This window comes from Peromyscus leucopus, chromosome 6, assembly GCF_004664715.2.
Source record: "Peromyscus leucopus breed LL Stock chromosome 6, UCI_PerLeu_2.1, whole genome shotgun sequence".
Classification (NCBI taxonomy): domain Eukaryota; kingdom Metazoa; phylum Chordata; class Mammalia; order Rodentia; family Cricetidae; genus Peromyscus; species Peromyscus leucopus.
Genome location: NC_051068.1, coordinates 123,954,279 through 123,971,060, shown reverse-complemented (window position 1 = coordinate 123,971,060; position 16,782 = coordinate 123,954,279). Strand labels below are relative to the sequence as shown.

General features: G+C 42.7%; 1 protein-coding gene across 3 annotated transcripts in view; it reads right to left on the bottom strand.

The window, feature by feature from the left end:
• Window positions 1–16,782, bottom strand: part of Pigk (phosphatidylinositol glycan anchor biosynthesis class K) — a 79,354-nt gene that overhangs the window by 34,038 nt on the left and 28,534 nt on the right. For 2 of the 3 annotated variants that reach the window (XM_028879171.2, XM_028879172.2), the window contains exons 6-9: window positions 15,820–15,916; window positions 13,885–14,002; window positions 13,623–13,733; window positions 9,817–9,989 (exon numbers count right to left, since the gene is read on the bottom strand). In XM_028879171.2, the coding sequence (XP_028735004.1) occupies window positions 9,817–9,989; window positions 13,623–13,733; window positions 13,885–14,002; window positions 15,820–15,916 (499 nt within the window). Of the gene's footprint in view, window positions 1–8,566; window positions 8,682–9,816; window positions 9,990–13,622; window positions 13,734–13,884; window positions 14,003–15,819; window positions 15,917–16,782 lie in introns of all 3 variants that reach the window. The other variant, XR_003735596.2, reaches the window with a different exon arrangement.

The following is a 16,782-nucleotide window of genomic DNA, read 5'->3' as shown; positions in this document are numbered from 1 at the left end:
GCTTTCCTAAGAGTGATACATGCACCACACAAGCTCTCTAATCAATGTTTATGACTCTGAGAAAACCACAGGTGCTCATTTCAACTTACACATGGCTGAAAACCCAAAAGACCTATTTTTTTCCTCTTACAAATCATTTAAGTTCTCTTTCTTAAAGTTATTCCTTTTATTTAACATTTTGAGAGATCTTATGTTGTGGGATATTTGCACACTGTGTGAAGATGTCTTGCTGTGGTTGGTGTAATAAAAAACTGAACGGCCGACAGCTGAGCAGGAGGTGTAGGTGGGACTTGTGGGGAGAGAGGGGAGAGGAGGAGGAAGCTAGGCCTGCAATGCTAGGAGACATGGAGGAAGCAGGATGGGCGGTATGTGGCAGGATGAAGATGAATAGAAATGGGTTAACTGAAGTTACAAGAACTAGTCAGGAACAAGTCTAAGCTAAGGCCAGGCTTTCATAATTAATCATAAGTCTCCATGTTGTTATCTGTGAACCGGAGGCCCAAAGGAAAACCCAACTACATCCTACACACTGGGCTCCTCCAAAGGTCATCCTTTCCATGTTCTCTTTGGAGGACCCTTCACTAAGATCTACTGACACGTTTCATGGAGGAGGGCACCCGCAGAGAAAGGCTGTGCCCCTCTTATGTACGGTTCTGTGTCTGAACAGCAATGTCCTTCAGATACAAGACAAGTAGAGTCTGTTTACTGATGAAATTGATTAAAAATACTCTGTGCAGATAAAGAAAACAGCAGGCACATGAGACGCTCGTGAAATCAATTTATAATTCCCATCTTTTATGTCCTGGTTTTCTCTTTCCTAGATGTCCAGTGACCACAAAAATCTTCCTTACTGTGCTACCCAAGCGCTTCTAGAACAAAACTCTAGAATCATTTACAGTGCCCATACACACAAGGTCAGCTCTGACTCAGAAAGAGTAAACTGGCTTCCATAATGCCAGCTGAAATCCAATTATTCATATACACAATGGCATAGCTTATTGGGCAGTAAAGGCCAAAGCGTTCTTCTAAGGATTGAAAATAACTGTAAGAACAGGAAAGCAGAGATGTTGTGCTATGCTAGATACTAAAAATAAAATCAATAAATAATTCAAAACACATTATCTCGAGTAACCCAAGGACATTAGGAAGAAACTCCATAAACAGACCCCAAACCCAATGCTTAGTATAACCCCTTGAACAAAACAGCACAAAACAATGACTTGAAACTAAAATATATACTAGAGAAAGCAAATTATTTATGTACAGTAAATTAATTAGATTTTATATATATATACATATAAAATATAATTTAAAGGCACAGAAAAATTTCTATCCCTTACCTGTATTTTTTAAACATGCTCAAGCAGTCACAGATGGCCAGGAAACACTTTTAATGGTACTCAACATGAGGGAAATGCAGATTAAAACCACTTTAAGATCCCATCTCACAGCAGTGAGAGAATGGCCATTATCAGGAACTCAAGTGACAAACATGTCTACACTGTTCGTGGGAGTGTCAACTGCAGTGTCCATCTGGACCTGTCTGGAGGACTGCCCCCAAAGCAGAACCAGAACTGTGGCAAGACCCCGCTGTCCTGCTCACGGACATGTACCCAAAGGCCTCCGGGGGCTGCTCTAGAGGCACTTGCACATCTCTACTGTCCAAATGTCCATCAACAGATGAAGACGTGCGGAACAGGAGGCGCAAGGGCTGCAGTGAGGAATCCGCAGGTAAGAGCATAGATCGCTCTTGCAGAAGCCCAAATCCAGTTCCCAGCACCCATTCAAGCAGCTCACAACCACCTGTACTCCAGCTCCAGGGACCTGATGCTCTCTTCTGAACTCTGTGAGTACCTACACTCATTAGCACAAGCAAACACATGCCCATGGACACTCACATGTACACACACACACACACACACACACACACACACTTAAAAATAAATCAAATCTTAAAAAAAAAAAAAAGGAAAACTGGTACATATACCCAATAGATTATCACTCATGACAGGAAAAAGGAAATCACGAACTCTCCCAGTAAACGGAGTGAAGTCACTGAGGTCCAGAAGGAAACAACCTGCACGATCACTCTTCCTGATGACTCTAGCTTCAAGGCTTCCCTTGTGTTTAACTTTGAGCACAAATGGAAGCCAGGAAACTAGAAAGAGGCCTTTGGGACAGGGCACAGTAGACCGTGCATGAAACCAAAGTGGAAAGGAAGACTTTAGTGGGGGAGGGGAGAGCACAGGGAAGTGGGGAGTGCTAGCCAAAGGAAGGGTAACAATATATGGAAACCTTCTGGAAAAATAAACTGCAACTACTCTGCATGGTAGACAGGGTATAGGATACCTCCCTCAGTTACTGGTCAAAGAGCTGCAGATATCTCCATTGCCCTTGGTTACCTGCGTAAGGTCACAAAGACCCTACTCCTGAGGACACCACACACTGTGGCTGCAAGATGTAGAGAAGTCAATCTCAATGCGACCAGGAAACTTCCTACCTGCTGCACAGCTCAGTCAGAAAGTGCTACACGGGCTGCTGAGGGAGACCAGGTACTGCCTGCCACAGTACTGACCTGCAAGGCAAGATATTCCCACTGTGCACTAGTGGTATGGCTTTTGTGGGAATCTGAGGCATGCTCCACAGGAGGGAAGGAATTTCACGCCTGATACTATAACCTTGGTTAAAAGCCCATGACTAGGGAGGTCATGGGCCCTCTGGGAGAACCTTCATTGTTATTTGTCAAATTGCTTTCTGACATTTATGCTTCTCCCCATACACTTAGGCTGCTCCTAGCCTTGGGCAGATTCTTTTTTTCGGTGGGTAGTAGTCAGTGGAGGCACACAGCTGCTCAGAGTGCTGAGTGCCCAGCCTAGGTGAGCATCTGTGTCAACCCACCGTATCAACCCACCACTGCTAGTGGCCCTGTCAGAGGAGCAGCAGGTGGCAATTGAAGTTCAAGGTGTCAGCACATCAGGAGGCAATCCCCTAACCGGTGATTCTTGGTTAGGCAAGGTCCCCAAGACCACAGACCCCGGAATGTCTTTTGCTTCTGCTGTGTCTACACGTTTGCTGCTGCTATCTTTCTCTGGTATCTGGTATGGTGTGAATAGGTGTGGGGAGATCCCTACTGCCTGTAATGTAGCATGTTTATCTCATGGAAACATCTCATTCTACTGGGCATTTTTACCTGTGGATTATTATGAAGAAGACTTCCTCCCTAAGCTGTACTGTCTAATTGATAATAATAATGTTAGTTTAAATAGAGTTTTGATGATAAAAAATAAAACAAGGAAGTATCACACAGCTAGAACACATGAGTCTATTGAGGAGCCACACAGATCATTTAGATCATTAATATGATTAAGAAAAAGACTGAGGGCTGGAGAGACAGCTCAGCAGTTAAGAGCACTGGTTAATCTTCCTGAGGTCCTGAGTCCAATTCCCAGCAACCATATAGTGGCTCACAACGCTCCATAATGGGATCTGATGCCCTCTTCTGGCATGCAGGCATACATGCAGTCAGAACACTAATACACAATGGCTAAGAGCCCAAGAGCTAGCGCCTCTGTGATTAACCTCTGCACTGGAATCATCTGTAAAGTGGCTCTATACTCTCCAGTTGTTCTGAGGATTAAACGAGATGATGATCTACCCCTCCATCATTTACATGGCTCTTTATGTTCTGTATGTAAATTTATAATAATTTATCATCTCCATAAAGATGATGGACATCTTTGAAGATATGTCCAAGTGGATATCAGCCGCTGTTGCTTATGCTTTCTAGCAAATAATAAGCACTATATACAAGACATAAAACATACTGCATGACAGATCATGGACCCATAATTCTTGGTCCTGGCCCTCAGATAGAATCAGTCTACCTCAGTCATCTAATGAACATGACTTAGGCACTTTCTCAGAACGCTTGGGTTTCAGCTCCTTAGTGACTTCTCCCGGGAGCTTTCTTCCTTGCTTGGCGAAGCTCTCTGAGGGCTTCCTGTTCACAGCTACTTTCTAGCAATTGGTTACTGCAAATATTTTCTGCTCACAAACGTGGCAACAGCAGGAAGACAGGGGTGGCCCCATGGAGGCACATTTAGATAAAGTACATTTGGACACAGCATGAATTGAATCCAGAAGGAAACTACGCCATCCTGAACTACATGAGTCTGACATCAGGAGTCAGACCCAGCCCACTGGGGACAAAGCATGGCACTAGCACAGAAACAGACAGACAGAACAGTGAAGGACAACAGAGGATCCAGAAATAAACTCACACAGACACAGCCACCACATCTATTACAAAAGTGTCAAAGCCCTGGGAAAAGGCAGCAAGCAGGCTGGGGAGCAGACATCCAAGCGTTGGAAAATGAAACAGGAGCCCTGTACAATCCTTTACTGAAAATGGACCAAAGACTTCACTGTACGATCTGAAATTCTGAAAGCAATAGAAGAAGATGCAGAGAAAACACTTCAAGATACAGGCAGAGACAGCGCCGTGCGAGAAGAGCTCCAACTAACAGAAGAACTTTGCTGACTTTACAATGCCCTCATCAAAAACTAGATATCCTAGTTTAATAACCCTGGTTAACTGCTCACCAACTCACCCTCAATCTCTGGTTGGCAACGCAGTTTAGCCAAGTAAATGAGGTCCATCGCTGCTGTTTTCAGCAAGGTGGAGATGAAAGCATCCAGTTTATTTAAAGCCACAGTCTACCTCAACCTCCAGTACTTTTGGAAAGGTCTGTTACACATATGCCAACATGAAATTCTGCTGCCAACTTCTGGTGCAAAGAATCCAGGTCTACAAACAGGAGCCCTCCAAACAAGAAATGACTAGATGGCATTAACAATAGACATTAAACAAACGGTGGGATGGGGCCCAGACACCATTGCAGCCAAAGTGAATTTCTGTTCATTCCTGTGATCCGCTTTCTCAATGCCAATGTGACCAAGCAACTTAGCAATACATGAAGCATAAATTCTTGCTTTTACTTTATAAGCACAGGCAAAGTTAGTTCTCGAGACACCATATGAGACTGAGCCACTGAGACCAAGAAGAGTTCACGAAGTCTTCCCCTGGTAATGCGGCTGGTGAGTGAGTGCTGGGGGCCTGAACACAGGAGCAGACTCCGGGTGGTAATTTAGCTGTAATATTCCCTCCTCCATCATGCAGAAAAAAAAATTAACCCAGGCTTAACTTACTGGGGTGAAGCAGTACCACAATCAATATGACAATCAGGAGTGTCAGGGAACAGAGGCAAAGGTCTAAAAGAAACGTTAGCAATCTTGTGAGTAAATCAGACATTCACCCTCTGAGCACCCCATGGATATATAAACAACCACACCATTTCTAGATTGAATACAATTTCACATTTTTAATTCTAACATTTAGCCTTTGAAGAAAGAACCGCTTGTTTTGATATAGTTTGAAATGTTAACGAACACGGGGTCTGCAACTCTGGCACACAGGAGATTTGCCACTTCCGCTTGAGCATGCTGAATTCCCGTGACTGTGCACACACACTGCCAGCTCGGGAATCTCAGAGCAGTTCCATGTATGCTTCAGTCCTCTCTACAGGGTAAAATAAATCACTAAAGTTTAGGAAACAGCCGCTGGGCAGCGGTGGCGCTCGCCTTTAATCCCAGCACTCGGGAGGCAGAGCCATGCGGATCTCTGTGAGTTCGAGGCCAGCCTGGGCTAAAGAGCAAGATCCAGGAAAGGCGCAAAGCTACACAGAGAAACCCTGTCTCGAAAAACCAAAAAAAAAAAAATGAAACGATCAATGCATTTTGAAGCTATAAGAATTTTATGTTTGCAAAATGACAAAATGGATAACTTCAATAGTAGTTCTATGCCTTTATAAATCAAATGAATCACCTAATTTCTCACATTCTATTTTAATAGACTCTGAGATAACTAGAGTGGCAAACTGTCATAAGATAATAAAGCAGATGGCCAAGTAAGATGCTGAGGGTAATAGAAGACTGTAGTGAAGCAAATACATTAGCCACCACAGGCATTGTGCACAAGTCAGGCACAAACCCTGTCAGCTGTGACTGGAGCATCTCACCCGACCTGTGGGTCAAGGTTGAGCCTAACCTACTCACTATGAACAGTGCGGTCACAGATTCCACAATATTCGGGATGAATTTACCCAACACTCAGGTGTCTCCAGGAAACACATCCCCTAACTTCTGACTGAATTCCTGTAAATACACATTCACTGGAATGCATGTGGTGAATTATATATGTGGTAGTCACTTTCACTGTGGAATCAAGCTACCCATATCTGGTCAAAAGAGACATCTTCTGGAGTTTCTGGTTCAGCAACACCAGAGTCAATATGACCCCCAAACAAGGGATCATTAGAAAAATCAATTGTATAACTATCACCTAGAAAATAACTACCCAAATAACTGCTGGGAGATGCTCACAGACTGTAGGACCCAATGTTGCTATCCATACTCCCTAATCAACAGTCAAGCCAATCTCAATCAAAACCCAGCAGGCTTCCGTAAGAAACTCACAAGCTGACTCATAAGCAAAATGAATTTCAACCACTACTCACATCATATTCACAAACTGACTGAAAATAGAACAGAGGTTCAATCATAAAATTTGAAACTATAAACTTCTTGAAGTCTCTGTGACTTTAGGTTAGGCAAAGAATGACTCCCAGAAGCCACTAAACATAGAGAAAGTTGATAAACCAACCAATAGTGAACCAAAATGAAAGGTAGACCACAGACTGGAAAAAACATTTTGTGATTCATGTATCTGAAAAAGAACTTGTATCCAGAACATACAGAGAACTGTCAACATTTAATGAAGAAACAAATCAATATTTTAAAAATGAGCAAAAGACTTCAAAGGATACTTTATGAAAGATGAATGAATGGCCAGTAAATAAAAGTATGCTCAGCATCTTTAGGCATTAACTATTCAGATTAAAACCACCATGAGCTTTCCTACCCAGAACAGCTAAAAGGAACAGCAGGAGCAAGTGAGAGTGTGGGTGGTCATCTGTGAGACTACCAAAGGAAGGTGGCGTGGAGAACAGCTGACGACAGTCTCCTAGCAAGCCTGCAGTTCCCATGCCAGCAACCCCACACTCAGATATGTACGCAGATTTAAAGAAATCTTAACGCTTATATGCAAATGTTTACAGCAGTTTGTTCTAAATAGTTCCCAAACTCTGGGGCGGGGCGAAAGGTCCTTTGTTGTAAATGGGCAGTGTGTGGGATAACCATCAGCAGGTACTGCTGACACAACTATCCAGACACAAGCCTATCACACGAGGCAGAGCCAAAGCCCCAAGAGCTCTACTGCATGGCTGCATGTGCATGCCGGTCTATTAAAGGGAGGCCTTGGGCCTGGAAACAGTCAGGGTGGCTAAGAGAAGAGTCATAAAGTACTTAGCATGACAAACTGAATATACCAACTGAATGTTTGTCAAAATTCTGAAATATACATTAAAAGGCGTTCCATTTAAGTAAATTATCCTTTGTTCAATAATATTTTATTCTTTGAAGGTCCCATACGTTTATACAATGGATCTTTTTAATGAAAAACTATAGCCATGGTCAATATACATAAATTTCACAAGTAAAATAGCACAAAAGGCAAAACACACTATCTGAAGGAAGTAAACTGAGTCAAAGAGCAATCTGCACCCCTGTGCTCACTGGAGCTCCATGACGACACCCTCCCCTGCCTAAGTTTCAGAAAACACATAAAAATTCCAATTCGTTTTGTATACTAATGATTTCATTCTATATGATTAAGGGTGTATGCTGAGACTACACAAAAATAAAACATAAAAAAGCCAGTCTGAACCAATATAATGCATTGTTCCATTATGTGAAAGTGTTTTTTAAAATGTAACTAAAATTTAGTAACACTGTATTAATATTGCTGGTCTAAAATTTGAAAAAGTAAATAATAGAACGTCACCCAGTATTTCCTTCACAAAACCAGTTTTTTTGTGATATCTACTTTCTGGTGAACAGACTCTTCTCTACATAGACTGTCATTCATATCTGCATGTGAATAGCACTGCACACAATGAGATAATATCTGTTTATACATGTAAAAATTCCTAGAGCAAAACAGGAATGAAATCTCATGTCAGCTAAATGACGGAACCAGCAATGTTTTTGAGAGGGGTCTCTCTATGTTGCATGGGATAGCTAATTCTTGGGTGCAGTCTTCCTGCTTGAACCTTTCAAAGAGATGGAAGGCAGGGACACCAGTGCACACCACTATGCCCTGTTTACATCAGTCATTATAAGGGCTCCAGGTAAATAGCGACACCCTAAATAAAACCTATTTGCAAACACTAGAGGGCGCGCTAAGCCAACAGACGGTGGAATGCAGCTGCAAAGCTTAGTTTTACCCTTAGATATAAACGGAGACAATTGTCAGCACTAAGAATTCTGCTTTCAAACAAATACACAGAGAAAACTGAAAAGGCAAAAATCCATTCTTCCAGAATACATAACAAAACTCACTACAATCCCACTGAACTCCTCTTCAGCATCCAGTAACACTAATACACACCGTTCATTCAGTGTTGGGAGAAACAAAGTGCAAAGCCGTCCTTGTCTCCAAGAGAGATTATTTACATCAGTGTTCAGGTGGCTATCTGGGAGTGAACAGCTTTCCAGGTTAAAGTCTGAAAAATTTTAAAACCAACTGCTAAGAGACATGATGTTAGTGTATTAAATTATATCAAGTTCATTAAAGTATTAAAGTGTAGTTTAGCAATTTTTACAAAGGTAATTTAAAAGCTGCTATTTAAAAAATTAATAAAATTGTTACTTCTGTTGTTATCTGCTGCTTTCATAGTTTTATAAACTAACAGTCATAAGAAATTGAAAAAAAAAAAACAACTTAAGGCTTTGAATTCTGAAACAAGAAGTGCGATTGTGCCTAAGTCCTCCCAGGAAGTCTTTCCTGCATCTTTAACTTTTTTCTATTACTTTCAGCACCGTAACTATAAATCCTTGAAACAGTGCGTGCTGCTGCCACTGGAGATCTGGGAAGGCCGTGCAGTACGAGCTGCCCAGACAGCAGGCAGCACTGGATAACACTTACATCCTAGAAAGGGGAATTGCAATAGTTCCCACAAAAGTTTCTGTTTTGCCTTTCAAAAATAATTACAGAAAAAAAAAATGAGCATTATAAATTATTTCAAACCCCCAACCTGAACCAATTTCCTTCACCTTCTCTCACACAAACACACACATAAACCACTGCCCTACATAGCTACATCTGCCTTATGCTTCTCTCCCACCTTCCCTAACTGATTACCAAGAGACCCAACAGCAAAATATGTTTGACTGACAGACTGTTGTGGACATCTCAAGTCTCAACACATCTCAACCTGCAATATGACCAATACTGTATTTTGGAAACCATCATAATCCAGTCACAACCACGGTTTCCCAGCCATATTTACAACTTGCGTCCACAATCTGAAAAGCATACAGCTTGTGAAGGGTGAAGACCAGGCAGGAACTCGAAACTACTTACAAACACCAACTTTGGGTCCTGGAGGAGCAATAGACTATCTCATCCCCCTTAAAAGTACACTGTACCCTGGTGACTTTCCTATTTTATAGTCTCTGGCACCTCAGGTCATCTTTAGAAGGTGACTGTGAACTCCAGTAAACATTCCTTTTGCTTTTCACAGTGAGTGAGCATGTGTCTGTCCTTGATAATCACTAATGTGGATCCTAGTACATCTTATAAAAATTCACAAACCATGAGCTAGAACTTTCTATTCACATAGCAACTAAAAGGAATACCTTCTCTCCACAACTTGTGAATCCCGTTGCAGACTGAGAGTCTCGGTTGTGATTTCCACTTTCCGAACACTTCCAAAGAAATCAGTTATCAGGACATTTTTAGGATCTCGCTGAAAAAGGTCAGTACGATGTCCAGGAGTAGAGACACAGAGACTTTTGGGACAAACTTGGAACTGAAAACAATAACAACAATATTAGTAATAGTGATAAGCACATAAACAAACATGAAAACAATAACAACAATATTAGTAATAGTGATAAGCACATAAACAAACAACTTCTATTAAGTCAAGTAAAACAATACATTAGATTATAGTGTATTCTAAAGATAAGGTACGGACGAGTTAAGACTAGCATTTCATTCTTACTGCAGTATTTGACATAAGGAAGCCATACAGACATCCGAAGAGTGCTATAAGGAAATTGGTCAGAATCCATCACAGTAGGGTCTGACTCTAACATGACTGTCAGGTACAATGCGCCACAGTAGTCCAAGGTGTAAAGAAGATTAAAGGGGAGCCCTACTGTACTCCAGGAAGGTCAAGTATCACCCCCTACAGCATACCTCTTGCTACTGCTTTGAAACAATGTGCTACTTTATAACCAATTAAACTAGTTTAACCATGGTGGAAATGAACCCAAGGTCCCTCCAAAAAGACAGGTGAAAACCAAGACTTCCCTACTCACAGATGTCACAGTAACTTCTGTGTTAATCTTCCCTGTGACATTCCACATTAGTGATTATCAAAGACAGACACATGCTCACTCACTGTGAAAAGCAAAAGGAGTGTTTACTGGAGTTCACAGTCACCTTCTAAAGATGACCTGAGGTGCCAGAGACTATAAAATAGGAAAGTCACCAGGGCACAGTGTACTTTTAAGGGGGATGAGATAGTCTATTGCTCCTCCAGGACCCAACACAGCCCTATGACCACAGTTCCTCAGCAAACTTTATCTCTAGCCAACAGAAAACAAAACAAATATTATTATGACCTAGAGATATAGCAAATCACTATACCTAAAAGTTCTTATTGATAACCACAGATCATTTTGTGTGTGTGTGCATGCATGCATACATGAATGTGTGTGCGTTTGAGACAGGGTCTCTCTACATAGGCCTGGCTGTCCTGGAACCAGGTTGGCCTCAAAGTCACAGAGATCCACTGCCTCTGCCTCGATAGTCCTGGGATTAAAGGTGTGCACCATCACACCTGACACTTAAGGATCATTCTTATTGAAAGACATTAAAATAGACATCATTGAATTTTCAAATGGAAATGAGAAACCAAGTTAAGATAATAAGGAGTATGGATAGATAGATGATTGATAGATTTTATATGTGTGTGTGTGTGTATGTGTATATATGTGTATATACATATACTGCAATCAATTAAAAGTCTCATTATTTCTCATAATTTCAATGGGAAAAGTAGTTTTTAAATTTATTAGACATCAAAGAACAATACATATTTTAAACTTTTGAAATGGCATGCCATGCATTCCAAAAACTGAGAAAAAGATTTTAAAATTAAGTCCTATAAGCCAGGTGATGCATTTTACTTTCAAATTAAATGTGTGTCACATTCCCATAGAGATAAATGGCCACAGGAGCTGCTGGGCTCAGGTTCTGTGATAGCAGAAGTTCTAAGGGAAAAGCATGTTTTCATAAGGGAGAGACATAAGGTGGAGCCTTTTGTCTCCTTAAAAAGTGAAATTAGCAGGGTCAGGGACATCGCAAGAAAATCCACAGAAATGGCTAGTTTGGCTCACGGGAGCTCACAGTCTGAACCAATAACCAGGGAGCCTGAATATGAGTGACCTGGCCCTCTGTATATATGAGACAGCTGCACAGCTTGGTTGACTTGTGGGCCTCCCTGCAATGGGAGCAGGGCTGTCCCTGGTGCGTTGACTGGCTCTTGGGAACCAATTCCTCACGCTGGAGTGCCCTGCCCAGACTGAATAAGAGCTTGGTCTTATGGCAGCTTAATAGGCCATGCTTTGCTGATGCACAGGGGAGGCCTGCCCCTTTCTGAGCGAATACAGAAGAGGGGTGGATTGGGGGGGGGGAATGAGGAGGGGGGAGGGAGTAAGAAGAGAAGAGGGAGGGGAGCTGTGGTCAGGATATAAAATCAATTAATTAGTTGATTTTTTAAGTGAAATTAGCATTATAAAAAGTTTATTTAAATATTCAAGTTCCTATCAGGATTTAACAAGCATCAAAATACACAATCTTCAAACTGGTATTAGCCAGTATGCCTATCACACTTGGCAGCCAACAGCAGCAGCTTTCAGAATTTGGCAGGACTCCTTCAATACTGAAAATTCACTCCAAAGGATTCTGCTCAGTGAGAGCCCAGGGCAGAGGGTAGGAACAGAGCCATCTGCTCGGCCACCCTCTGTTCCTAAGCTCCAGGAAAGCGGAAGCAGCGTCCGCCCCATGTTGTGCACAGCCAGCGATGGCACTGATCGACACTGAAGGAACATCCTAAGCCAGGGGTCACAGCAAGCAGGACACTGGCACAGGGAGGGCAGGACAAGAAGACCAGACGAGTGTGTGCAGATGAACAGACAGACACATGGAGCTAAAAGTTTTCCTCAGGTCCCGCCTAACCCTGCAGTCTGCAGCTACTTATAAAATAATCACTCAGAAGTTCATGTTAATTCAAACTGCTCAGCCATTAGCTCAGGCCTACCACTGACTAGCTCTTACATTTAAACTCAGTCCATTTCCGTTTATCTATATGTTGTCATGTGTTCTGTGGCTTTATTATCTGTGTGTTCATTTGGGTCTGAGTGGCTGCAGGACCGCGAGGACCAGAGCCGGGTGGGCACAGGAAAACTTTCAGTTACAGACACAGGGTAAGCAGGTGGACAGAGTGACGTCATCACACAACCACCATCTGCAGCTTCTCACTTTGCCAACTCAACAGCAACTTCAAGCTGCTGTGATTGAAATGGCCCCATCAGCACAGGAAAGAAGGGAAATTTTAATTAAACTCAAGTTATACTAAGAGACTCTACTAGGAATTATAGTCTACAAACACTATGTAGGGTAAGGTCTCCTTCCAAGAGCTTCACATTAAATGACAAAGACTTCACTCACTGCCTGAAATCAACAAAAGACAGGCTGTGGTAAATGTTACAAATGAGAAATTAAGTTCTATGGAAGTTCTGAGATGGTAAAATAAATTCCAAGGAAGGAAGAAGTCAGGTAGCTTTCCTGGAAGAGTATTGTTTGACTCAGAATGGGCAGAACTTCAAAAGGTGAACAGACAGGTTTTAAATAGACCTAGCAGGTAAAAGATAATATGCAAATGAAACCAAGTAGCCAAGTACCTCAGGAAAAGAGGGTGACAGGGTTAAAGCCTGTGGCCCTGCGTGCTAACGGGCACACTGGGAGACAACAAGATGGCCTAGCAGGTATGGGTACATGCCACCAAACCTGATGACTTCAGTTCCATCCCCAGGACCCACATGACAGAAGGACACAACCTGACTCCCTCAGACTGTGCTCTGGCCTCTGTACATGCACATATGCACACACATGCCACATATGTAAACATATGCACACACATGCATATACATGCACACATAGATGCACACCCACACAAACAGATAAGCATAATTTTGAAGGTTTTTAAAGGAAGAAGATACTAATTTTAAAAAAAAGGTAGATTCAAAACAGTTGAAAAGGCCACACCATGATGCAAAGACAGCACCCCTGGAATCCTGGGAAGAAGAGACTGCACACATCACACTAAAGCTAGCATACCAACATGCTGAAATCAAGTGAATGGAATACTTACAAGGTCATTCATGTTAGTTTGGCTAGCTGGATTAATCTCTTCCAAAAATTCCAAGACATAGAATGTGTACCTGTCCATAAGATGCACTCCAATGGCTGGGTCTGGTTGATGCTGTCAAAGTAGGGAAAGGATCTGTCAAACAGGATCATCCTAACCCACGGTTTAAAATACCGAAATGTCCTGTTTATAAAGTCCAAGAACAGCACATCTACCCATAAAACATATGAAGTGATTTGAGAAACAGCAATGGGCAGACACTTACTGACAGCGAATCCTCTCCCACTTGGCTACTAGCCAAAGCCATGATGTTGGGAGAATAAAACCGCTCATACATGGATGCACCTTGGCAAGTATCAATAATAAACAACAGCTCATTGTAGCTGAAAGAAAAGTGACAAAACCTGACATGAATCACACTGTTAACTGCACACTAACATTTCTCCAATAATTCAATGATGTAATCCTGAGTCATCTCACTAGCTAAGTTATGAGAAGAATCCTGCTCATGAAGACACTCCAGAAGGCACACTGGGCACACCCCAGGGCAGCTGTGTCCATTTGTGTGCCCTCTGATCCTGGCCACAGGATGCAGAACTCAGACAGATATTCAAGAACTCTTGACATGAAAGTTTTCTTGGAAACTTAACACATACACACAGAGCTGTAACTCTGTATGTCAGCACGTATGTGTAGAGAGGTTCTGATGATGCCCATATTTCCTATATTCGCGTGTACGCCTCAGTCACCACACTCAGGCCATGTACAGAAAGCAGATCTGTAACTCAGGAGGGAGACACGCGCTGAGACAGGTGTCTGTGCCACCGTTGTCGTCATTGTCGTCCTGGGATAAAATCCCAGCAGACACAACTGAAGGGCATCCGTTTAACTTACATTCCACTCCATGGAAGGGAAGGCATGGTGGCTGACTGGCTCCATCCGTGGTGGCAGGAGCGTGTGACATATTCAATCTCTGTGGTTCAGAATCTGAAAGCACTGGCCAAATCAAAATCCTGCCGCCACCCTCACAGTCCACCCCAGGGAGCTGTTTCTGTTAGCTCAGCCACAGTGCCCAGGGTCCTAGCCTCTCAACAGAGGGCCACCAGTTAGAAACGCTGCCCTCAGGGACTTGTGGTACTGGCTTCTTGTCTCCACTTCTTCATCCTCCAAGATATGAACAAGGCAACCACAGGCTCCTGCCACTGACAACCGACTCGCCCCACACACTGTGCCTCCCTTACCAAGATGGACTGGACCGTCCCTTCCAGAACTGAGGGCCAGAGTAAGCCTCTCCTCCCCGAACACTCTTGCCTTGTGTCCTAGCAACAAGAAACCTGCCACTGAGAGGTAGAGCCACATGGGGAAAAAGTGTGGAAGAGTTTGGGGCTGTGGCCTAGAGAAGCCTCAGAGTGCTCTTGCAGGGATCAGAAGGTCAGCATGCCGACAGAAACAGGCAAGAAAGTCTGTGCTCACCAGGTCTCAGAGAACACCAGGAACTAGAGGCGTTCCACCTGTATTCTGGCAAAGAATCTGGTGGCATTTACTTGTGCTCTGAAACTTTAGTGAGGTTGAACCAAACATAATGAACTAATGTAGCAGCACACATCTGTAACTTCAGCTACTCAGGAAGCTGAAGGTCGTGAGTTTAAGGAGTGGGGGGCGGCAAGAACACCCTTCAGCTACATGACATGAAGTGTCATCTTAAAAGCCAATCCAGGGCCAACGGGAGGGCTCTACAGGAAAAGACTCTGCTGACCTGAGTTCAGTCCCCACAACCCACACAGTAGAAGGACATATACACACATGTGCATACACATGCATGTGTACAAATGCACACATAAACACAACACTAACTGAATAAATAAAAAATATTTCAAGTCAACTCATTCATGTTAAATAATAACTGAATTTTTCTTTCACAAGGCTCTGTTCAATGAAATAACAAATACAAATTTCATGGTAGAAGAAATGATTAGGGCAAGCTAAATCATTTGAAAATCATGTAAAATAATTATACATCTCCCACGGGAAAATGTGATTACTAGTGCATCTTGCAATAAGAAGTCATTTATTTGGGGCTGGGTGTGTAGCCCAGGCTAGAACACTTGCCTGGTGTGCCCAAGCCCTGGTTCAGCCCTCACACTGCAGGAGAAATACAGGAGATGTTAAATAATAAAGTGAAGAGTTACTTGCTGATTACCGTCTTTTCTGCCACATCTGTTCAAAAGCATCCGCAAGCTCTATGTTGGTGATTTCTTCAGAATCTTGGAATTTCAAGAAACCATTTCCCCCATGACCTTGAAGAAAGCCAAAAAGACAACACTCACATATTTCCTAGTACATACAGAAATACATACAGTAATAAATGCATCCAGATATACACAGCTACATCACTTATTGCAATGTTTTAATACTATTTTCTTACCTAAAATAGAGACTGAAAAACAAATTTAATTTTCCCTGTAAACTAAAAAAGGAATGCTAGACTGCATAAGAACAGTACATATAATTCTTTAAGAGTTTTTCTATTATTCAATTACATAAGCCCACTGGCCTCCACTATGTCTGAAATTTATCTTACCCATAAAATGGTTCACATTTTTTGTGAGAAAGAAGCTAAAAACACTGCCTAGTCCCTGGTGCGCTGTTCATTCAGTGCACACTCCATGCTATTATTACTAGGGAGTGCAGTTCTCAACTAAAAACTGATGTTTTTATCCCTGAACACTGAACACAGTCCATTAGAGCTGACCAGGGGGTGGTGACAAGAAAGAGCCAGTCTGTCTGGACTCAGCCACTCGCTGTGCCACTTACAGACTGTGCTATTTTAGGTAAATAACTTAATCTCTGCCTCGCTTTCCTCAGTCATAAAGGGAGCGCGCGCGTTACCAGCTGGTGCAGCTCCGTGTGCAGACTGTTCAAGGTGCCTTCCTCTGGGCAATGAAGGAAGGGAAGGCCTATTTTAGTTCCAGCCCCGTGGGACAGGAGCGAGTGGCGACTAAGCCTTGGCGGGTAAAGGTGTATTCCTCCTTCCCATGAGACATCCCTGCAGCAGGCGACACAAGTCAGTCAAAACACACTAGACCTCAGGTCCCCTTGACACCAAGCCAAGTGCCGTGTGCCCAGGGTGACCATCTGCACAACCCCACACGGCGACTCTGGA